Raw genomic sequence first — 24423 nt, forward strand, 5'->3', positions numbered from 1 at the left:
TAAGAATTAAATTTTCAAAGTACAACATTTGCCCCCAATGAGCCTAAGATCCCTCAATCAAACCGTTACAAGCTGACTTGGCATGTGAGGGGCGGGCGGGGGGGTGGGGATCATCAATTAATATGGAAATAATTTCAAGGTGTATCTTAAACTATCCCAGTCCCCAAAAATGAGACACTTTTGTAATATCTTAGGATAAACAATTCAAATTTGAGGCTAACTCAATGTCTATAAACATCTTAATACCATTAATGTATACTTTACATAAAACACAATTTGTTAATATGATTAATAAATACATGATGTAAAATATGTCCAGCATGTACCAGACAGAGATGAATAATTAATGCCAATGTGACAGATGAGATGGGCAATAAATATCATGATTTCAAAGAAATATTATTACTATTTGGATTCGTGCCTGAATCCTGGGCAAGACTTGCCATGGAGCCATCATTGGTATTTCTTTTGGTATATCCCAGTTCATATTTTTTATGAATAGTGATTAAGAAGTAACACTTATGAACAAATAGACTACTGTATTAAATTATCTAAAGGAAATGTACCTACTTGTGTCTTTTGCCTTAAATAATATTTTAATCTGAGGTGCAGGTTAAGGTGAGGCTCCATCCTCACAGGACAAAGCATGGAGATCCCATTACTATTGGACCTAATTCTACTTTCTTGATACTGAGGGCACTGGGCCTCTGTTTTAGTGCAATTGTTTTCCTTGCCTAAAAACCAGGCATGTGACAGCTGTTTCACTGCCTCCTGTGTTGAAAACATAAGAACATATATTCAAAGTTTTCTGCGACCAGAAAGCCTGATGTTTATGCCAGAGGGCACCCAGCTGCATCCTCTGAGTGCCCCAGCCCAAACATGAAGGCCTTTGCAGTTCTTCCTGAGCTTCCACTCTGGGGTGCTGATACCCCAAGAATCCTCCAGCCCTGGCATTCCATGAATCCTCTAAACACCGTACCTCTGCCTTTCCTACCCTAGATCAGGTCCTCAGGTCCCCTGTTTAGGAATTCAACTCAGACATTCTGGCAAATAGGATGAGTTAGTCTCTGCATATCTTTACATAAACCCAAACAAGGAAACCTCTGTAAGTCTGTAGCAGGTTGTTCTCTGTCATAGATGGAGAATCAAGCCCACTACTCATACATTTCATATTTTTAGTATAGTGCTCAGTTAAGGTATATGAAGTTACTTATTTTGGCTTTCTCTGTGTGCTAGACATGGATATACAGAATCCGTTTCCAGCATGAGGGTCCAATAATTATAACCCTAGACCCTGGGCTAACACATTCTCTTTCCTGATACAGAAAGGTGACTGACTTGGCCATATTCCTCCCAATTAGTCACATCAGTGTGGTTATTATTTCAGCCCAAACTTCCTGTATAAAATATAGAAATTCTTTAATGAGAGGCTTTGATAGGTGCTGTTTAATTAAACTTACTCAAGAGTGATTACATGAATATATGAGAGATCCATTTCCCTTGTCCCTCATTTTCTCACCTTGAAATTCCAGTCCCCAGCTCAAGGCCTTCCCCACTGTTATTGGTTTTAACTGGCTGTCCCTATTCCTAGCTAACTCTCTTTTAATTCTGCTCTATGTGCATAAATAATAATAAAAACTGTCGTTTAATAAAAGCTAAGCGTTAAGCTAAATGCGCTTAACATATGTAAACTCATTGAATCTTCATACAGTTTCATAAGATGATGATGATGATTATATCCCTTCTATGAATAAAGAAATTGAGGCTAAAACGGGGTAACTTTTTGCCCAAAATAACATAGCCATTAAAATGGCAGAGCTGGGATTCAAGCTTATATCTACCTTACTCAAATTTAAGCCCTTAAACACTAAATTTAATTTTTCTCTTGGAGTCAAAACATTTAGCATTTTATAGTTTCCAGACTAAATGTATATATGTAAAGGGGATATATGTATGTAAAGGACAAAAAAATGTATGTAATTTATACATATGTAAAATTTTATATATTATAATTTACGTATACTATATAACATATTATGTAAGCATATATATTATACGTTACTATGTATTATATATATATGATGCTGTTCCACACCAAATTTGTTATTCCCAAAAATCTCACTATCCCACTTTACCCTCAATGAAATCATCAATTCTGTAAAGGACAGCTCTTCTTCCTTTAATTCAATTAATCAGTAAACCTTAGTTCTTTCCTCTCCCAAATATACCCTGGATTCAATCTTTCCTTTTCATTCTTCCTGTCATTAGTTTATTTGTCATTAATTGAAATCAATTTACTGAATTCCTACTATATGCTAGGCAGAATTCTGGAACCCAAGAATAACATCTCTGTTCTTGAGTAGTGTACTAGAAAAGAAAGATATTCAAGAAATACAGTACCATCCAGGGTGGAAGGAGCATCAGTAGAAATCATACCCAACACACAAGAAGCCCTGAGGAGGAAGTGAGCAGACCACGGGGGGGGAGGGGGGAAGGGGGGCGGGAGGAGTTAGGGAGCTCCCCAGAGTGGGCAGCATGGAAGCTGAGTCTTGAAGGATGAGGTGGACAAGACTGAGTGAAGGCAGTGAAGGAGGGAGGAAGTGCCATGCATGAGAGACCACGTGCAGGCATGGAACAAGTACCATGAAATCCCATCACTTTCTTCTTAGATTATTGAAGTAGCCACCAGCTGGTCTCAATTCTCCCCCTTATGCAAGTGCATGTGAGCACTGCTGATAAGTCCTTAAAAATTATCATAATATACAAAATATAAACAACACAATGTGTATACAGTATAGACATATATATTTAAGCTGATATCTGTTTAAACTGAGATATACTAGTATGTGTGTATGCATGTGCAGCTGTGTGTGGGCCAGTTTATTATTATTTTAAAATATATTGTTATTGATTTCAGAGAGGAAGGGAGAGAGTTAGAAACATCAATGATGAGAGAGAATCACTGATGGCTGCCTCCTGCATGCCCCACACTGGGGATCAGGCCTGCAACCCAGGCATTAGCCCTAACTGGAATCGAACAGTGACCTACTGGTTCACAGGTTGATGCTCAACCACTGAGTCACGCCGTGGGCCTGTTTAACTTTGTGAGTCTTCTTTTAGTCTGCCTAACCATCAACAAACTAGGCACATCAGGATTTGTTTGTTTGTCTTGGTTTTCCAGCCCAGTTCAAGGTGACTTCTCAGTCAATGCATTCATATTCTGTTTAAACAGACCCCAAGTTTCTCCCTCTCCCTTCTTCCCTATGATCATGTCTAATCCCCATCAGCTCTTTCCCTGACTCTTTAAATAAACAAACTATTGCAGGTTTCATTGACCCTTCTCAGGGGATTGCTCAGCCCAAACTAGTTACTTCCAAGAGGAACTGAAGCAAATTTTCAAGAAAAATATCAACTTCAGTATGAACTATCCCGATTTTGTAATAGTGGTAACTATATATTTTAAACACTCTACGAACCTCTCTGCAGCCTTTCCCCACCCCCCCACCCCCCCCCCACCCTCCCCAGCCCCCCCCACACACACACACTAGATAAATAAAAGAAAATAAGAGGCCTACTAGGTAGCCAAACTGCAACTTACGTTTTGGACTCCTACAGGGTCCATGGGTGAGTGTTGGGGAATTATAAACCTGTTTTTCAAACTGCAACTAACCCAGTAATGCTGCTGTGAAATTGAAGGCATAGTAATGTGAATTTTTAATGCCTCAGAATAGAGTACTTTATGGTGGAATGAATGGAAAGAAGAATATGAGTGAAACACAAGAGTAAGGGTGTTGCTTTGACAAATGTTATACTTATGTAACCATTTGCACCAAGTGACATGGAAGGTGTATTTCTCACTAAGGAGCGTGGAAAAACCTATGTGAAAGTTAGATTTTGTCCGTTCTCCCCCCGCCCCCCTCCCGCCCCTTCCCCCAGGACTCCCAGTCGCTTAGATGCCCTGCCAACTCTGGCACAATAGGAAGCCTTCGCAGGCGCGGGCCTCCAACCCACCAGGGGGCGCTACACAGAATCCGGTCGCCAAGTGTAGCACAGCGCACGCGCCCGGAAGCATTTCCACCCGGGACACATTTTCGGTCCACAGGCCGCTAGCATATCCTGTGACGTATATCCTGTTGGCCGTGCGGCTCACGTGCGTACGGAGAGGTAGTAACGTCACCCGGGAGCGTTCAGAAGCCTGGCTGCGGCGCCGCTCGGAAGCGTTTCGGCAACATGGCTCACCTGCCGATGAAGCTCCTGCGCAGGAAGATCGAGAAGCGGAACCTCAAGTTGCGGCAGAGAAACCTAAAGCTGCAGGGTGAGATGCGCTAAGCCTCGCGGCGCCGCGCTGCTTGGAGCCCACGCGTGGCCGTGGCGCGCCTGGCGTGTCCCCGGGCCCCGGCGTGGCGCGGGCAGCGTCCCTAGAGCACGTGTGCTTGTTGAGAGTGAAAAGGCAGTCTGGGGCGGCCTCGAGTGGGGTCCCGAGCCGGTGCCCACTCGCCCGTGGCCTCACATCTGCCCTGACACTCTGGCCATCGGTTTCTCCTTGCTGACTTAAAGCAGGAGGCCTCTTGGCTTTCCTTCCAGGCCTCCAGGAGTTCCTCTTGCTAAACCAGCTTGTTCCACTCCCACCCCCATCCTAACTCCCTCACTGCCTTCGGGCCCCACCTCGTCCCCACCTCACCCATTTCCGAGCAGACACGTGGAACTACCTCCATGCACCTTGCTTTTGCATCATCAGTTTAATGTCTGTATATCTTCAAAAGAAGCTCATTGTCCCCCTTGCCACAAGGCTTTCCTCTACCTCTCCTCCTGTAGCACTTCTGCATTTACAACTCTAAGTGTCATATGCACAGCCTCTCTCCAGCTCTATGTTCCCATCACTTCCAATTCTAGTTTATAAATTCCTACGTATTTGCATCTTTCACAGAGATACATAAAAAGGTTTTACCTGAATGTCACCTTGCTTACCTACCTCATTTGCAGTCCTAACTTCTGACGGTGAGCCAGAAGTCTTAACGTTATTTAAGCTTTTGGGGTCCTGTGTAATAAAATGTAAACCCGCGAAGGCAATTTTTGAGGTACAATGTCTTACCCCAATTGGTTTTCAACTGAGATTAGTTGATTGGAAGAAATCCTGGAGGAATAAGGTTTGTGGGTTTTTGAAGTTCCCTTATATTTCCAATTCTTAGACTAATACAGCATTACTAACTACTTTTCAGTAAAGGTATTGATTAAAATAAAAGATGATGTAATTTTTTTACACATAAACATGGAAACTTTTGTAAAGACATTTTCATCTATTTATATATAACTGTTGGGACAAATGAGTAGTTTCATCAACAATTTCCAGTTCACTAACATCTAGGAAAGTTCAGGGTGAGTGTTTTGAAGTTGTATTTATATGAGAAGCAATAGTTGCGTGAATAATATGTAAGTTGTTTTTAATATACCTGTTAGTCATATATTATTAATGTCTATATTAAAATGCATATTCTGTAACTACCATTGTCTCACCCCAGCTGTTTAAAAATTTAACCTCTTAAAGTTTTCTTATTCCAAACTTTTAACTCTTGACAGAGATGGTTTTCTGAAATAAGAAATGCAGCTTTCCTTTTTCCAGCATTTTTCCTTAAAAGGAATTTTTTTGCAACACCATAAAATTGCTAGTGTTTTAAAGAATATAGTTTATTGACTTTTAGAAAGGGAGAAGAGAGAAATCTATGTGAGAGCATAACATTGATGGGCTGCTGCCCCCAACCAGGCCTTGTGCCCTGACCTGGAATTGAACCAGCAACCTCTTGGTGTATGGGACTGAGCCACACTGGCCTGGGCGAAAGTGGTTTTAGTAATGTACCACAGGTCCTTGAAAAATGTCATTCTGTTCAATATCGTTCATTGTAACATTAATGAGATGCCATGGGACCTTATCATTGACATTAAGTGAGGACTTAACCGTATATGAAAGGGAAGCAAAAGCTAAATCATTTCAGTTCTAGAAGCTGTGGAATTTCTCATTTGAGATTCCAGCTGTTTCTGAGTAAACTTCCCCTTCTTTGATACAGTGTGTTCTGTTTTAAACAGGGGCCTGGGATGTGAGCCTATCAGAAACTCAAGATGAAGATGTGTCTCAAGAAACAGTAGCAAGTGGAAAAATTAAAAAATCCCTAAAACAGTCTATGAATGTAGGCTTGTCAGAAGCCCCAAATGGAGATACATGTAAAGGAACAGTGAAAAATGTAAAAGTTAAAAAATCTCCCAAGAAATCTACCATATTAGCCAACGGGGAAGCAGTAGTGCACTCTCCCAATTCAGAATCTAAGAAGAAGAAGAAAAAGAAAAAGAGAAAAATGGTGGATGATGCTGGGCCTGGTAAGTTCTTCATTTTCTTTGATTTGAAACCATTTAAACTGTTTTCCATTAGTTATCATTCTTCTTTCTTTATTATTGTGTCCACATGACATGCAAGAACCCCTGATACTAGTTTCCAGAAACTACCCTAGGAGCTCAAGGAAACATTGGGGGAAGGGCTTACATTTTAACTTCCCTCAAAATATTTGTCATGCCTTTACATTCCCTAACAACCTTGAGACCTCACTTAAATAAGAATCTCCTTAGATGTCTAGACATTTGCTCATCTGCTAGCTGATAAACAGAACATACCATGGCACATATTTTACGGTTACCTGCTTGCATACAGCTGTAGAATTACCGGGACTAAAATCCGGCGGGTAGTAGAATCTACTTTTCTGGCTTATGCATGAATGATTCTTTTCACTTACCGCTTTTTTGCCCCATTCCTTTTCCTACCATAAATTCCTCCCTTCTGAAAAGAAGAGTTAGTGATAATTTGGATGTGCAAAGTGTACAAAATAGCAGGAAACTTCTGAATAAATGGAACATGAGCTTACAAGTGAGTATAAGGACCAGGGTAGTGTTGTGTTGCGGGGAAGTGCCGTTTTCTTTTGGGAGATGATTGGAAGTGAGTAAGCTTAGGTGAGAAGTGTTTCATCGAGATGTGAGCTAGCTGAGGTTTCAAGGGAGGATAGAAGCGCAGCTCTTCAGCCTTCTGCCTATCTGTGAGAAAAGCTTTACTGGAATGCTGCAGTACCCACTTGTTTACTTGGTGTTTGTGGTGACAGAGACCATGTGGCCTGCAAAACCTAAAATGTTTACTATCTGGCCCTTTAAGAAAAAGTTTTGCCAGCACCTAGGTTAGAATTTACTATTTGTCTTGTCTGAAATAAAGCTTTCATTTAGAAAGGAGCTTTGAACGTTTCTAAACGGCACAGCTGTCTTCATGCTGCCTACAGACTAGCACATTTGTAGGTTATGAGAGATTGCTTAAAAAGTGAAACCAGCCCTAACCGGTTTGGCTCAGTGGATAGAGTGTCGGCCTGCGGACTCAAGGGTCCCAGGTTCGATTCCGGTCAAGGGCATATACCTTGGTTGCAGGCACATCCCCGGTAGGGGGTGTGCAGGAGGCAGCTGATTGATGTTTCTCTCTCATCGATGTTTCTAACTCTCTCTCCCTCTCCCTTCTTCTGTGTAAAAAAAAAATCAGTAAAATAGCCCTAACCGGTTTGGCTCAGTGGATGGAGCGTCGGCCTGTGGACTGAAGGGTCCCAGGTTCGATTCCGGTCAAGGGCATGTACCTTGGTTGCGGGCACATCCCCAGTGGGGGGTGTGCAGGAGGCAGCTGATCGATGTTTCTCTCTCATCGATGTTTCTAACTCTCTGTCCCTCTCCCTTCCTCTCTGTAAAAGAAATCAACAAAAATATATTAAAAAAAAAAAAAAAAGTGAAACCAGATAGAAAAAAGCATGAAGGTAAGACATTACAGTTTTTATTTAAAGTGACTGTAATTTGATTCTAAAATCATCTGCCTCTTTAGGATTATTTTTCTAAGTTGCCTAAGGAAGCGATTTATTTCTCTTCTCAAGCACTGAATTGCAGGGCTGGGGGTTTAAACTTGATGGGTAAACTTTAAGAACTGTCATAAGGAAAACAGAAGTAATCAGTCATGAAGACCGGCTGGTGATATCCATGGCTTTTGAATGTGTGGGTCCTGCAGAGTTGGCCATTTCCACAGTCACAGGAAAAGGCCAGTCCTGGGCTACAAGAGTCCCGAGTTCTGGTCTGGGGCCTTCTGCTCTAACTAGCATCACGAACCACCATAAATTGACAGAAGCCCAGCATGGTAGCTAACCCACTTGACCCAGAGCAGTGGTCAGCAAACTCATTAGTCAACAGAGCCAAATATCAACAGTACAATGATTGAAATTTCTTTTGAGAGCCAAATTTTTTAAACTTAAACTTCTTCTAACGCCACTTCTTCAAAATAGACTCGCCCAGGCCGTGGTATTTTGTGGAAGAGCCCCACTCAAGGGGCCAAAGAGCCGCATGTGGCTCACGAGCCGCAGTTTGCCGACCACTGACCCAGGGGAACATTGAAGAACATGGTGAAAGTGGGAGTAGAGAAGTGAAAGCCGGAGGCCTTCCTTTCAGCCCCTCACCACTTACGTTCAAGGACGGCCAGTGTCTGTCACCCAGTTGAGTGGGATGTTGCCCTGCTTTGTAGTCTTCTTCAGTGACATGAAGAGCCTTTGGTATTTCTGTTCATCTTCAAACAAAATTAGCTTTTATAGAAAGCTGAAAACACAGTAAAGTATATAGAACTTGGTGTAATTAGAATACTTAAATTGTAAAAGCTGATTGCTGAAGATGGTATAATACATTAAGAATCCTAAAATACAAAGTTTTGTTGGCATATCTGAACGTCCCCCTGGGCTTTTAAATAAATATAACCAAATGTTTATGAAAGAGACATCCTTAGCAAATTAAAGCTGGAAATGTGTTAAGCTTTTGAAAATAGACCTTTTTGTGTCACATGTCTTTTATTTTGTGATCTTGTTTGGTATTTTTATTTGAAGAAAAAAAAATATGGGTTTTGTTCTTTAAAACCAAAGATACCAAAAAAGCAAAAACAGAAGACAAAGTGGAACCAGAGGAAGGTGCCCAGGCCCCTGAAGCAACCGAAAACAGTGTGGAGGAGCCGGGCGATGGAGAAGAGGAGAGCGAGGTGCCCAGCCTGCCCCTGGGACTGACAGGTAACCCAGCAAGTTCCCCAGATCTTTAAAATGCCACACCTTTCTGGATAATAGATTTGAAGGTTCAGTTGTTACTTGTACCTGGAAGAAGTAAATACTGACAAGAAATGGTTAATATCTTAAGTGCAGCTTTTATCTTCCATATTGTGCCTTAGTTTTTGTTCTTTAGTCTTTCCTTTATTCCTGACAGTATTTTAATAATGCACACCAACAGCTTCTGGGGTCCTTTGTTCCTTTGGTTTATCATTTTTTAAAGCTCATTCCATGTTGTAGGGGGAACATCATTGGTCCAGAAGTTTGGAGACCAGAGGTTTAATACTGGCTTAGTTAATAAGAAGGAATGGGGAGGAAGGAATTAACATCGAAGAACTTGTGTCAGGTTAACCCCCTTTGGCCCTTGTGTTTTTTTCTGTAAAGTCAAGAGTTTAGACTAGAATTAGTTGCTCCTAACCAGAAATGTCTAGGAGTCACTTGAGTTGTTTGGTTTGGATTTTCTGTTAAAATACTGAGGCCCCAGCCTCAGACCTGCCTGATCAGAATTGCAAAGATGGCAGCATTCTCATCCGGGGCAATTTTGTCTCCCAGGTGGGTTGACCAGCTCATCCTGGTTTGCCGAGAACATGACTAGTTTTAGCTTTGAAAGTCCAGCATCTCATAAACCTCCTCTCTCCCAGGAAAATCATGAGGGTTGGCCTCCAATATTTTTGTTGTCAGAACTGGGGGCAGGCTACTGGCATCCCCTGGGTAGAGGTCAAGGATCTGCAGAACATCCTGTGTATAAAGGACAGCCTCTCAACAGAATTCTCCAGCCCAAGGTGTCAGTCGTGCCAGGGTTGACAGTATCTGAGTTTAGCCAGGCTGTGTATGAGTAGGGGCTCCTGGGTTGGGGGGTCAAGGAGGCGAGGGCGTTGGTGCTCCCCTGCTGAAGAATGCACACCCAATACGCGGAGGTCCAGTCTAACAGTCCACCCGTATCTGACTCGGTTGTCTTTTGGGAGTAAGATTTACCACTCTTGTTTTACTTCACTCTTGGCTTTTATTATCCTCAACTAGAGGCCTGGTGCATGAAATTTGTCCACGGGGGGGAGAGGGGGTGGTGGTTCCCTCATCCCGGCCTGCAAAGTCGCAAGCATTCCACGCCTGGCCTGGCCAGAGGCCCTCCGCAGCTGGACAAGGCAAGCATCCCCCTGGCCACTCGGTGCCCACTGCCCAGAAGCCCTCTGCGGCCACCAGGACGCTCATGCTGCCCACTGTCAGCAGCCGTCCCCCCCGCTCCCCGGGACTGGGGGACTCCGGCAGGGCTGAGAGGACTGGGCGCCGCCATCTTTATGTCGGAGTGATGGTCAATTTGCGTATTCCCTCTATTAGATAGGATGTTTTCACTTTTTATTTCAGATCTCTTAAACATTTTATTTCTCTGCACTCCTGTCCCCAACCCCACCCTTGACATTTTAATTTCCTGCAAATCCCTTGGTTGTACTTCCTCTCTCTCCCTTACTATTTTGTTACATTAGGGGCTCTGGACATGGACTTTATGCAGCCATCAGCAGAGGAGATGTTTTAAAAGTGTAGGGTCTTTTTCTTAATATTACATGGGAATGGTTGGGATTTAGTCTTAGTGGAAGAAGCTCTAATAAGTTTGACTGCAACCCAGTAATGCTTTCAATCAGCAAAACTAAGTTAGACAGTCTAGCTGAATTAGCCACTAAAAATGATAAATTTGCTAATGATAAACTGTCTTCCGTTTAGGAGCTTTTGAGGACACTTCATTTGCTTCTCTCTCTAATCTTGTCAATGAGAACACTCTGCGGGCAATAAAAGAAATGGGCTTTACAAACATGACTGAAATCCAGCATAAAAGTGTCAGACCACTTCTGGAAGGCAGGTATGATTAACATGGACGTTTGGCCATTAGTATCTCTATTTGTAGTGCTAGTTCTTTGCCCAGGAAAGCTTATGCCCAGGAGCTACCAGTGTGTTCTTTTGATTTGCATTGTGTTGGTTTACATATCCAACCTGCATTAAAGGCTTTAAATTACTTCCTAGAGTTTGAAGAAAAGTGTTCAGTTCTGTTTCCTGGCACGATTTTTACTTCTGAGTTAGGTGTTTTACTCAGGTGGTTGAATTCAGTGATAGAGAAAGGAGGAACTTTATCTTTCTTGATCCTGTTCCAGCCTTAGAGCCTAAAACACCTGTGATTGTGCATGCTGGCTGTTCAGTAAGTACGTGCTGAATGAGTATACTGAGTGTCTCCTCCTTTCCCTTTTTAACATTTAGGGATCTTCTGGCAGCTGCAAAAACTGGCAGTGGCAAAACCCTGGCCTTTCTCATCCCTGCAGTTGAACTCATTGTTAAATTAAAGTTTATGCCCAGGAATGGTAAGCCTTTGATCCGGTTGTTTCTGCCATTGTCTCACTGTAAGTTCATTTTGGCTTTTATGAACTGATGGTGATAATTAGTTTGACTTTTTCCATATTCATTTTTTTGCTTTTTAGGAACAGGAGTTCTTATTCTGTCCCCTACTAGGGAACTGGCCATGCAGACTTTCGGTGTTCTTAAAGAGCTGATGACACACCACGTTCACACATACGGGTTGATAATGGGCGGCAGCAACAGGGCTGCTGAAGCACAGAAGCTTGCTAATGGGATCAACATCATTGTGGCCACACCAGGCCGTCTCCTGGACCATATGCAGGTGAGAGAGCACTTGTATAGTACTGTCTCATTGTCTTATGTCAGACAAACTTTACAGCTAACAGTGTTTCTTTGTCCTTTGTCTTGTTAGAATACTCCAGGGTTTATGTATAAAAATCTGCAGTGTCTGGTTATTGATGAGGCTGATCGTATCTTGGATGTTGGGTTTGAAGAGGAATTAAAGCAAATTATTAAACTTCTGCCAAGTAAGTGGGTAGTATCTGTATGTGGTTTGCAAAGTGGTGGTTAGAAGCAGGTGAGAGTTGTTCCTATATGAAAACTATTAATACCAGAATTTCAACACATTGCAGACGGATCATGAGAATTCTCGCTTTGTATTACACAGTGTTTTACAAAGTGTCATACTTTAAAAAGATACTAGCTTGTAAGAACATGTAATAAATAACTTCAAAATGCAATGGGTATTTAATTTTAAAGTGTGCCTTTATCATTTATGTAAAACGTTTTTTGTACTCGTTCAATAGAAACTTATCTGGCCACTGGGTAAAGCTAGCAATAAAACTACTGGTCCCACCTTGGCTGGTTTTGCTCAGTGGCTAGAGCTTCGGCCTGCAGACTGGGGGGTCCCGGGTTCGATTCCAGTCAAGGGTACATGCCCAGGTTGCGGGCTCAATCCCCAGTGGGGGGCATCCAGGAGGCAGCCGATTAATGATTCTCTCTCATCATTGATGTTTCTATCCCTCTCCCTTCCTCTCTGAAATCAATAAAAATAAATTTTTTTAAAAAATGGTCCACAATGTGTTAGTATAGCCAAGTGAAGTCGCTATGCCAGTTAACCTTAGAGGTAGTTTGTAATATAAACATCAAACTTATTAGTAACTTAATACAGTGGTTTTGCCAAGTTAGAGGTTTTAATGCAAGTGAAACAGTGAATGTCTCATTTCCGTTCACCCCCACCACCCTCTTACCTTTTCTTCATCCGGCACCTCCCAGGCAGCCGTAGACTTGTTGCCTTCTGTGTGATGTGTGAGTTGTACATACTTTGGTTATAGTACTTGTAACATTATAAGCTGCTTATATCTGTAATAAGGTCATGATTCCATTCATTACACGATTTGTTTTTTAATGTTTCACTGAGATGTAATTGACATGATCTGTACATATTTTAAATACTCAGTTTGATAAATTTTCCCATTCTACCAATGAAACCATTATCACATCAATATAGTAAACATCTCCATAACCCTCTAAAGTGCATTCATGCACCTTTGTACTCCCTCTCAGCCTCTGTAGGAGCAACCCTCGCCTACTACCAACAGCCGCTCACACACATCTCTCTCCCAGGCAACTGTTGATCTGCCTTCTGTCACTGTAGATGTGTTTGTATTTTCTAGAGATTTATGAAATTGCTACAAACATTCATCTACAACTTTTTTATTTTTTCTTTCTCTTGGGTAACTACTGAGGAGTGGAGTGACTAGTATATTTAACTTGTACCATTTTACATTTCCTTCAGCAGCATACAGAAGTTCCAGTTCTGCCTGTTAAGTCTTGGGATTAACTTCTAACCATTCTTTTTCAAAATTGTTCTGGCTGTTCTCCTTTGCATTTCTGTATAAATGTTAGAATCAGTTTGTCAGTTTCTACTCCCTAAAAATACCTGGTTGGTTGGGATTTTATTGAATACTAGAGGCTAAGTGCACAAAATTCATGTGCGGGTAGGGTCCCTAGCAGCTGCCGGCTGCCTGCCGCCCCCACTGGCCAGGGGGAAGCCAATTTTGCATATTAGCCTTTTATTATATAGGACTAGAGGCCCAGCGCACGAAATCGTGCACGGGTAGGGTCCCTAGGCCTAGCTTGCGATCAGGCCCATCTTCTGCCCACTCGCCAGTCCCCGGTCCCGCCCTGCCGCCCCCACCAGCCAGCCGGTTCCCCTCCCGGCCCTGGGTCCCACCCCACTGCCACCGCCAGCCACCCGGTTCCCCTCGCTGGTCCTTGTCCTGCCCCACTGCTGCCACCAGCCACCTGGTTCCCCTCGCCGGCCCCCCACCTCATAGTGACTTACTGAGCAGTTGTTCCAGTCATTATGCTTATGGTTGCTGGCCTTTTATTATTTAGGATAGAGCATTGGTGAAAGGCAATATTGAGTCAGTTCAGCCTATGAATAAGGTATATCTCCATTTATTAGCTCCTTAATTTCTAAGTACTTCATTAAAATTTCTATTTCAAATTGTTTATTGTATGTACATATACAGTTGATATTTGTATATCCATTTTATGTCTGGCAAGTAATTATTTCTATGTTCATCTGGATTGTTCAGCATGAACCTTCAGATGAAACTAGCCTGGATTTTCCACATAGGCAGTCATGTCATCTACAAATTAAAAAAGTAAATTCTTCACTTAATATATTTTTTTCTTGCCTGATTGCACTGGCGAGAACTTCCAGTACAATACAGAATAGAAGTAGTGAGACGAGATCTTTGTCTTGTCCCTGAGATTAGGGGGGCATTCAGTCTCGCACCATAAAGCATGTTAGCTGTAGGTTTTTGTAATGCCCCTTAACAGATTGAGGGTGACCCCTTTTGTTCCTCATTTGCTTAGATTTTTTTAAATCAGAAATAAATGGTGAATTTTGTCAAAAGCTTTTTCTGTATCTGTTGAAATGATACGATTTTTTCCTTTAGTTTGTTAATATGGTATATTGTATTGGTTAATTTCCCAATGTTAAAGCAACAAGCCCTGCATTCACGGAATAAACCCTACTTAGCCATGCCTTATCCTTTTTTATATATTGCTGGATTCGCTTTGCTAACGTTTTGTTTAGAAATTTTGCATTTCTGCTTATGAGTCTTTGGGTTTGGATATTGGGGTAATGGCTGGCTTTAAGGAATAAGCTGGGAAGTAAATTCTCTAGTGTCCTGGAGAGTTAGTGAAAAATCAGTAATATTCCATAAAAGTCTGCTAGAACTCACCACTGGAGGCATTGGGGCTATAGTTTTCTTTACATGAAGATTTTTAAGTTCAATTTTTGTAATAGGTACAGACTAGTCAAGTTTTCTATTCATTTTTTTTTTTTTAATATATTTTATTGATTTTTTACAGAGAGGAAGGGAGAGGGATAGAGAGCTAGAAACATCGATGAGAGAGAAACATCGATCAGCTGCCTCCTGCACACCTCCCACTGGGGGTGTGCCCACAACCAAGGTACATGCCCTTGACCGGAATCGAACCTGGGACCCTTCAGTCCTCAGGCCGACACTCTATCCACTGAGCCAAACCAGTTAGGGCAAGTTTTCTATTCTTCTTGAGTGAGCTTTAGCAGTTTGTCTTTCAATCAAAGAAATTGTCCATTTCATCTAAGTTGTCAAATTTATGAACATAAAGTTGTTTGTGATATTCCCTTAATCTCTGTAGTGTTACCACGTCTCCCTTTCCTGATAGTTCTACTTAGGAGCATTTGTAGTTGTGAAGCAGTTCTAAGGATTCCCTGAAAGATTCGGATTATTCTTACGTGTATGTGTTTCAGCACGCAGACAGACCATGCTCTTTTCTGCCACACAAACTCGAAGAGTTGAAGACCTGGCAAGGATTTCTCTGAAAAAGGAGCCATTGTATGTTGGTGTCGATGATGATAAAACTAACGCAACAGTGGATGGTCTTGAGCAGGTATTATTGTCAATACCTTCAATGTTAAGTGTGGGTACGTGTGTGTCCTTGGAGTATCCTCCAGAAAGCAGTGGGTTCTTGAACTTTTAATTCAAATATAGTGAACTTCAGTATTGGATCTCTGGCTCTTACAGCATAACGTAACTTGAACTCTGAATAATTTAATTAGCTCTCTTTACTGTCTCTTAATACCACTTACCACTTAGGAAGCGTCATTAACCACTATTTAAAAATGTTGTTTAGGGATCTTGCTCTGAGTTAAAAGGTGGAGAGACTGGTTTCAGGCACGTAGCTGTGGAAAATTGGAAATGAGGTGACAGAGATCTAAACTAGATTGATTAAAAATAGAACTTGAAGCCCTAGCCGGTTTGGCTCAGTGGATAGAGCATCAGGCTGCAGACTAAATGGTCCCAGGTTCAATTCTGGTCAAGGGTACATGTCCAGTTTGTGGGCTCCATCCCCAGTAGGGGGCGTGCAGGAAACAGCCAATCAATGATTCTCATCATTGATGGTTCTCTCTCCCCCTTCCTCTAGGAAATCAATAAAAAAAAAATTTTTTTTTTTAATTGGACTTGAAGATCAAGTCTTTTGGTGAATAAAATATTTTCTGTAACAATTCAGCTTAAAAATCTTTCATTGGTGTTTTGTTTGTTTTTTAAATATATTCACCCAGCTTTGTGCTCTTGTTTTGGACTTTGTATGTAAGCTGTGATTATTTGAGATGTTGCTGTTAAAGAGCTTTCAAAAATGAATTATTGATATATCTTGAGAGTTCCAGTTAGTTGAGATATTAATATATTATGGTTGCAAGAACTGTTGATAACCAATAATCTCAGAAATAATGTAAAGAATTCAGTGTCCAATGGTTACAGCCTGTTAAAGAAATCTAAAGAGCTTAAATTCGTCTTATTGTAGGGATGCTGTGTTATGATGATGGCAGGAATTTTACTGTAGGGAAAGCACAACAGTGTGTGCAGTGTGCTCGTCGTCATATTGGTTCATGCAGCTGCAAATGTCCATTTGGTTATTTCGTGTCTGTTCATTTGAACTACTTCTAGGGATATGTTGTTTGTCCTTCTGAAAAAAGATTCCTCCTGCTCTTCACATTCCTTAAGAAGAACCGGAAGAAGAAACTCATGGTCTTCTTCTCATCTTGTATGTCCGTGAAATACCACTATGAGTTGCTGAACTACATTGATTTGCCTGTCTTGGCCATTCATGTGAGTGATGATGAGAAGTTCATTAAAATCAGGTTGTGCTGCCTTAGCCAGTTTGGCTCATAGCATCAGTCTGGAGAACGAAGGGTCCCAGGTTCAATTCCAGTCAAGAGCACGTACCTCGGTTGCAGGCTCCTCCCCAGCCAGGCCTTAGTCGGGGCCAGTGCAGGAGGCAACCAATCGATGTGTTTCACATCGATGTTTCTGTCTTTCCCTCTGTCTTCCACTCTCTCTAAAAATCAGTGGGAAAATATCCTCAGTTGAGGATTAACAACAACAACAAAAAAAAACAGGTTGTGCTTATCAAGGTGTATAGACTGGGATTTGAGGTCTGACTCTCAGGTCAGTCAACATTGGTAAGTGGTCCTGTGTGGAGGGGGCTTTGCTGGGTTTTGAGGAATGAGAACCACAAGGAATAAGAGACACCATCTACTGGGGAAAACAGGACACAGGCCAGGGAGTAAACTTGAAGTAAAGCAGTTTCACAGCTCCACAGTTTGGGGGTTCTATATCTGGACCTCCCAACAGCTTCATTGTTTCCAGCTCTAACGGATGTTTTTATTTGATTCTAGGGAAGGCAGAAGCAAAATAGGCGTACAACCACATTCTTCCAATTCTGCAATGCAGATACGGGGATATTGTTGTGCACGGACGTGGCAGCTAGAGGGCTGGACATTCCTGAAGTCGACTGGATTGTTCAGTATGACCCTCCAGATGACCCCAAGGTAAGGGGCATCCTCAGGTATCTCAGGATGGCTGCACATTGAAGAGCGCACTTGGTTATGCACATCGTGTTTCATTGCACATGACTGTGCAGTATTTCTCAAATTTAGGGAAAAAAATAGTATTTAGGGTTTTTTAAGACCCAAAAGGCTGTGTAAGGAGATTTGAAAGGCATCAGTGAGGCTTAAGTTAGGACTGTTATATGCTTGGAATGATTTGCTAAGAGTAGTAGGTCTCAGAAGAAAATAAAATTTGCTTATATATAAGACTGTAATATATGTAGTAAAATAAGTTTACTAAGTGTTTTCAACAAACAATCCTATAAAATAAAAGGGTAATATGTAAATTGGTCCTAATGGCAGAACAACTAGTCACTATGATGCACACTGACCACCAGGGGTCAGTACGCTCCCATGGGGAGCTCCGCTCAGCAACAAGCTGGGCTGACGGCTGCGAGTGCAGTGGTGGTGGTGTGAGCCTCTCCCAACCCTTGGCAGTGCTAAGGATGTCCGACTGCAGCTTAGGCCTGCTCCCCCGGGGATCGGGCCTAAGCCAGCAGGTGGACATCCCCCAAGGGTCCTGGCCTGCAAGAGGGCACAGACCGGACTGAGGGATCTGTGCCCCGCCCCCCCCCCCCAGTACACAAATTTTCATGCACTGGGCCTCTAGTAGATTATATAAATTGTCAACTGGCATTTTAAAATTTTTTCAAAAAGCCATTTTGAGGACGAAGCACACTTACTGGTCATTTTATTAGACCATAGAACTAATGTGAATTTCATGTCCAGCTTTCCTTTGGCCTCAGTCATCGTCCTATTACCTCTTTGGGGATGGGGCATGCAGAAGGAATTAACAGGGAGGGGCACCCTCTCGAGTGCTGACCTGCCCACCACCACCATTCCCAGGAATGCAGGCTGCCACGGGTGCCTACCAGGCTGTGTGAACTCAGATGTTCTCTCTCTACCAAAGGAATACATTCATCGAGTGGGAAGAACTGCCAGGGGCCTAAACGGAAGGGGGCATGCCTTGCTCATTTTGCGTCCTGAGGAATTGGGTTTCCTTCGTTACTTGAAGCAATCCAAGGTAAAGGTCTTTGCTTGGGAAATCTTAAGTTGGAACAGATCCTCTTTGTGGAATGGTTGGCCAGTGCAGGTGGCCTCGAGGTGTCTGAGGAGTCATGAGTCATTGCAGTGCTACTAAAACAGTTGTTACAGATGTTGAACAGATGAAGTTTTGTGGGGGGGGGGCGCTGGCCCAGGAAATGTGAACCGAAAGAACTACCCCTATGGCTTAATCCTTGAGTTCCATGTTGGTCAGCAATGCATCTGTGTCCCTGGCCTCCTCTCCCAGTCCTGTGGCCTGTTTGAAACCACCTCCCCTCCTGTTAAATCCCTCACACCTGACCATCGCTGCCTCCTGCTCCCCTCCCTGCAGTCTTTTCTGCATCTTTTTCTCGGGCATCTTTCCCGCTTACATAGTGGGGGTCCTCATTCACTCCTGCCTCCTCCCCTTCCTCCTCTTTCTGCTCCTCTTCTGTCCCTCATTCGTCAGCTGGTTTGTCTTCAGTCTCTCCCTTGCAGTCAGCTCTTTACCAGCTCAGGTCTTTCATTAAGAAAAATAACTTCAACCCGAAACCCACTCTCCTACCACCCCTCCAGTCTGGCTACTGACTGTTGCCTTTCTTCTGTCTGCATTTTTAATTGTAGTTTATATTTTCCCCATTTTTCCAATCACCCTGTGGTCCAGCCCATCCACCAAACCTGAATTCATTATAACTGAGTGGCCTCCGTTGCTGGGTGTGGTGAATGCTCACCAGGCCTGCTCGTCCCTGCATTTGCCTCCTTGTCAGCTCCCAGCACAGTCTTACCAGGTGGATTTTCCTCATTCCACAACTCAGCGCAGCTTTCCAGAATTGCCACTAGACTTGGCACTTTTTCTCTGGAATACCCTTTCTTGGTTCTCTAGACTGCCTCTGGCTTTAGCTAGCTGTGTCTGTTCTGGGAAGCCAGGCCCTGACCTCCTCCATGTCCTCACAGCCGGCTGGGCAGCTGCGTCCTCCCAGCACCCAGCACAGGTCTGGCCCTCTTCCTTCCACTTATCTAGTCAGTGACGGCACTAGGAGGGCCCTCCTCTGGGGGTTTGTGGTCATCGTGACCTGGAGTCCCACACTCCAGTCAGAGGCAGTGTGGTGAGGGGCAGCTCTGGCATGGAGAGCGAGGGGTCCTCTAACTAAGAGCTCCAGGCCTTTCCATCCCCAGAGCCTCTTTAGAGAGAGGGCTTCGTTTACAAATGCCTGTAAATTCCTCACCTTCCCTCCACTGTTTGTAGGGCTTTTTGCTTTCTCTTCATCTAAACATGGGAATGGTGATCCATCCTAGTTTACTAATCTTCATGCTTTTGTTTCTAGGTTCCATTAAGTGAATTTGAGTTTTCCTGGTCCAAGATTTCTGACATTCAGTCTCAGGTATGCTTTCTTCTGGCGGCCTCAGCCTCGTCCCAGCATTGCCTCTGCCGTGCTCCGCTGGCGGGCATTGCCTCCTAGGGCCCCTTGATCCCTAAGAAGTGTGCACCATGGTCAGTCTGGTTTCTCGCTGTGCCGGTTACCACACTTCTGCTCTGCGTCGTCTCAGGCCAGGCCACACGGGAACTTTGTAATTATTCTTACTGTGGCATGATTTTGCAAATATTTCAAAGCTTGGAACAAGTGTATTGGCACAAATGTTTTCGTAGGGTGGTTTTTCTAATATATACGAAATCTGCTATTTTATTAAAACCAATGTTTCTTTCCATTTCAGCTTGAAAAATTGATTGAAAAGAACTACTTCCTTCATAAGTCAGCCCAGGAAGCATATAAGTCGTACATTCGAGCATATGATTCCCATTCTCTGAAACAAATCTTTAATGTTAATAACTTAAATTTGCCTCACGTTGCTCTGTCATTTGGCTTCAAGGTGCCTCCTTTTGTTGATCTGAGTATCCTTTTCTTTGTTGTTATCAATTGGTACGGGAATTATGGGACAGAAGCTTGCGCAGGGCATGTGGGCTTAGCACTGGGTGGGTGGGTGTGTGCTCTGGCTGGGAATGGAGGCACGTTGCTCAGCCTGGTCACTGCATGTCAGGCAGGGATAGTGACGGGAGTGAGGATGACAGAAACATGACACGTTATGACTTGGGCCTTTAGAAAAGCCAAAGGAATTTCACTGGCAGAGCCCGAGGGAGCTGTGCAGTCTGGGGAGAGGCGAGGGGATTGCAGGGCTTGGGCTGCTGTACAGGTTCGGGTTAGCTGTGTGAGGTCTGGAGGTTAGGATGCCCTGAAGCCAAGGAGAGAAGACAGAACCTTTCAAAGAGCTGCTATCCTTAGAGCCATTAAAGGATTTCATACAAGGAAGTTGCAAGATCAGCTAAAGAAAAGAAAACTTAAGTGCCACTCAAGATAAAAGGCAAAGGGGGTATCTCAGTTGCTTCTGTTGCAATTTATAATCACATTTTCATCAGAAGAAACAGCAGCTAAAGTGAGGCCTGTTCATTAATGCTATGACCTTAGCTCCTAAAGGAGAAAGCCGGATTTGGGTTGCATCCCCATTGGGCGTTGAGCAAATGCCTGCATGTTGAATCTTCACTTGTTTAAGCATTCCTGAGTCAGCCCCAGTGGAGGTGAAAGTCATTTGTTTCGACACAGGAAGTATATTTTGTGCTCCCTATAAACTTGCTGATTTACCTCTTTATTTCTTACAAGTAAATTGTCTTGAGTTCTAGTGGAGAAAATAATGAATGACTAATATACTGGACTTAAACTCATTCCCCTAATTTTAGTCCACAGTCACAGGGCACCCCTGATTTCCTGCAAATGTGTTGCGTAGGCTCATGTTACACGTTTCCATGTTCAGGGAGGGTGAGGTGGAGGGACATCGGGGGTGTGCTGCTTGGTGCCCAGGGGGTGTGCTGTGCTGCTTGGAGATGTAAGGTTGGAGGTTATCTTTGTGTTTATTGATTCCCTTAACATGCACTTTAGACGTGAACAGCAATGAAGGCAAGCTGAAGAAGAGAGGAGGCGGCGGTGGATTCGGCTACCAGAAGCCCAAGAAAGTGGAGAAGTCCAAAATCTTTAAGCACATTAGCAAGAAGTCTTCCGACGGCAGGCAGTTCTCTCACTGAAGACCGTCCTTCCACCTTCAGGGGCTTAGTCCTGAGAGGAGTGGTTTTTCTTGCTCTAACAAGGACTTTTTACTGTAGGATTGTGACTGATCTAACAAGAGTGTACACTGGCATGGATTACAAGCAATGAGCACTTTCCAGCAAGTCTTGTTTATTTTGAGTTACAAAACAAAAACGAGTTCATTTTTTCTTGACTTCCCAAGGACAACACAAAGGGATTTTTTTGGTCTTTGTTGTGATTAAAGGATATTTTAAGGTTAAGTTGTTTTTTAAAAATCTCATTTGTCATTGTTTTAATTCTTTTTGTACCTGTTCTTCTGGTGTCTGAATATTTTTGAGACATGGATTGCTATAGCAACCTGCTAAAACGGGCAGGTCACCCAGTACACTGGAGGTGGTTTGGGGTGACAGTGCAGGAAACTGGGGTTTTTTTGTTTCTTAGGCCTTAACGATAGTTCCTGATCCCTCATGAAAATGCTACCGTGTACAAGGACAGAGCATTTGGAAGTAACTAAAAAGCACTTTCAACTAAAGGTGGCATTGATTTTTATATATGCCAGACTTTAAAACTGAGCCTTTCCCCATTTTGTTTTAAGAGCAAGAAACATGAGTTGTACTTTGAATAAAATGCTCCTGTTTGGAGTTGGAGGAGAGCTGAGATTTCTGGCCTCGTCTACACCAATGTAGGTGTGATAGTCTGCTACTCTCCATGTGGTAGTTAAAAGACCTTTTAAAACAAATGTGTGACAACACACCTCTTTCAGACTTGTTTCAGGTGGGGCTTGCTAGTTTGGGGTTTAGTGAGCTCTTCCAACTCTATGGACTCCTTAGCAGGTAAAGCATCTTTTTGAGAAAAGAAATTGCTTCTTTCAGATCCATGAAACATGAGCAGGGGTCAGAGAGAGCAGGAGTTTAGTCACGTGGTTTTCTGCTGTGGGAGCTCCTGATCTGTGTTTTATTTCTACTGTGCTTCCTAACTACAAATGGTTATTACAATTTAAAACCAAAGATGCTGGCATCGCTTTGCTGTTGTGCCCATTGATATTGTAGACTCTTGTGAAATACAAGGACACTGAGAACATCAGATGGAGAGGAAACCGTCGGATGGAGAACATTCTGGAGGGACCGGAAGGAATGATATCCTGCAGCTGGCCCGATCACCATCACGTCCCCGGCCTGTGCTGGGTGCAGACCTGGATTGCTAGACTCCTGACATTTAACAACTGTTTCTCTATCCAGTAACTTGTTTTTCTTTTTTGTTTCAGAAATAATCACGTTTCAAAAATATGTACAAAACAAAGGGAAGAATATTTAATCACTGAAAACAAAGACTAAATATTTTGTTATATCCTTCCAGTGTTTTATATACATACTTTAAATGTTTTTATCAAAAGTGAAATTCTCTACCCACTATTTGCGACCAACTTGTTTGATAACATGTTATTTTCCCAAGTCATTAAATAATTACATCAATTTTTGTGTTTCATTTATTAAGATGCTTTGTTAAACATGCTGGGTCTGCCAGGATTTGGGCTCTAGATACCTGCTTGTCCCAGACTGGATACCTTATCTCGGTGTGTCTGAGAGAAGATAAAGATCGTTCTTACTATCATAAAGATTGTTCCTGCTATAATAAAATACCGTATTTCAGGTACTTACTAAGAGTCCTATGTGAGATTCTGCTGGCAGGATGGTCCAGGTTTGGGGGCACCCAGACTTGACCCTGCTGGCCAGGATTCAGACTGAGGGAGCCAGTGCTAGGATCAGATATGAGGTCCAGGCAACGCCTGCAAGGCTTACCTGTGTGAGGAGAAGGTGCCTCAGCGAGGTTCCTGTGCTGAGGCAGGTGTGCTGCTATTGGCAGGCAGGCTTGAGTGGCGCTGGACAGGAGCCAGCAGACCACATGTAAAGGAAACCTGTGGGTCCTCCGGACTGCAAACAATAAGTCATTGCTATATCTTAACTTTTTTTTATATTTTACTGATTTTTTTACAGAGAGGAAGGGAGAGGGATAGAGCTAGAAGCATCAATGAGAGAGAAACATTGATCAGCTGCCTTCTGCACACCCCCTACTGGGGATGTGCCTGCAACCAAGGCACATGCCCTTTACCGTAACCAAACCTGGGACCCTTCAGTCCTCAGGCCTACTACGCTCTATCCACTGAGCCAAACTGGTTAGGGCGCTATATCTAACGTATATTTTCATCTTAACAGGCCAGGTTATTGTAAGTAGAGCGGAATTCAAGGTACCCAGAAGAGGGTCTTATTTATTCAGCTGTGTGTAGCGCTTAAATGAATGCTCTGAAACCAGGGTCCCTGGATTCAAATTCCAGCTGTGCCTCCTCCTTTTCTGGGCCTGTTAAAGGAGTAAAACCGCAATAAACCGACCTTACAAGGTGGTGCCAAGGAATGAGCTAACGTAAAATGCTTAGGGCAGTGCCTGTCTATTACTATATGCATCCTGCATGAGAAGTTGGTTGCCCAACAGTATCAGGGACGGGGACCCATCACATGTCCTGAGCCATCGTGGGCCTTTGGAGCAGACAGGAGTTCTGACCATCTGGGTGCCCGGGATCCTGGAGATCAGACCCAGGGTTCGGAAAGTGCTCCAGGCCTGCAGCACCTCCCTAAGGCAGCTATCAAGCGGGTGAATGCAGTTCTCGGGGCTACTCGTCACTGGGTGTCGGTCTGGTGCATGTGGATAACCCTAAGTTGTGAGGTAAAGCCTGTTGGGTATGAGGAAGGGTGCAGGGGACACACACACTCCTGAGTCCCTCAGGAGCCTGGTTACCATCTAGGAAGGTACAGATGTGCTGAAACAATTGTGATGTTTTCCAAGTATGCTAGATGCAGATACATAGAGAAATGGTTCAGCTGTTGCTAAGCCTGGAATTGGT

The 24423-nt window shown here is 43.2% G+C and overlaps 1 protein-coding gene across 2 annotated transcripts; it reads left to right on the forward strand.

Moving 5' to 3' along the window:
* Positions 1-4131: 4131 nt before the first annotated feature.
* On the forward strand, positions 4132-23179 carry DDX18 (DEAD-box helicase 18). Of its 2 annotated transcripts, none has more exons than XM_080669276.1 (14): positions 4132-4315; positions 6082-6369; positions 8967-9107; positions 10857-10992; positions 11385-11485; positions 11603-11802; positions 11893-12007; positions 15292-15431; positions 16490-16651; positions 17221-17373; positions 18341-18454; positions 19779-19835; positions 20167-20344; positions 21384-23179. In XM_080669276.1, exons 1-14 carry the CDS (start codon positions 4231-4233, stop codon positions 21524-21526), a joined length of 2013 nt encoding a protein of 670 aa, XP_080525402.1. In that variant the 5' UTR covers positions 4132-4230; the 3' UTR covers positions 21527-23179. The 2 variants fall into 2 exon arrangements, 1 of the variants encoding a protein (XP_080525402.1); XR_013960653.1 differs by having other exon boundaries at positions 4146-4315; positions 18277-18454; positions 21384-22997.
* Positions 23180-24423: the final 1244 nt, after the last annotated feature.

The sequence above is a fragment of the Plecotus auritus genome, assembly GCF_963455305.1.
Source record: "Plecotus auritus genome assembly, chromosome: 5".
NCBI lineage: Eukaryota > Metazoa > Chordata > Mammalia > Chiroptera > Vespertilionidae > Plecotus > Plecotus auritus.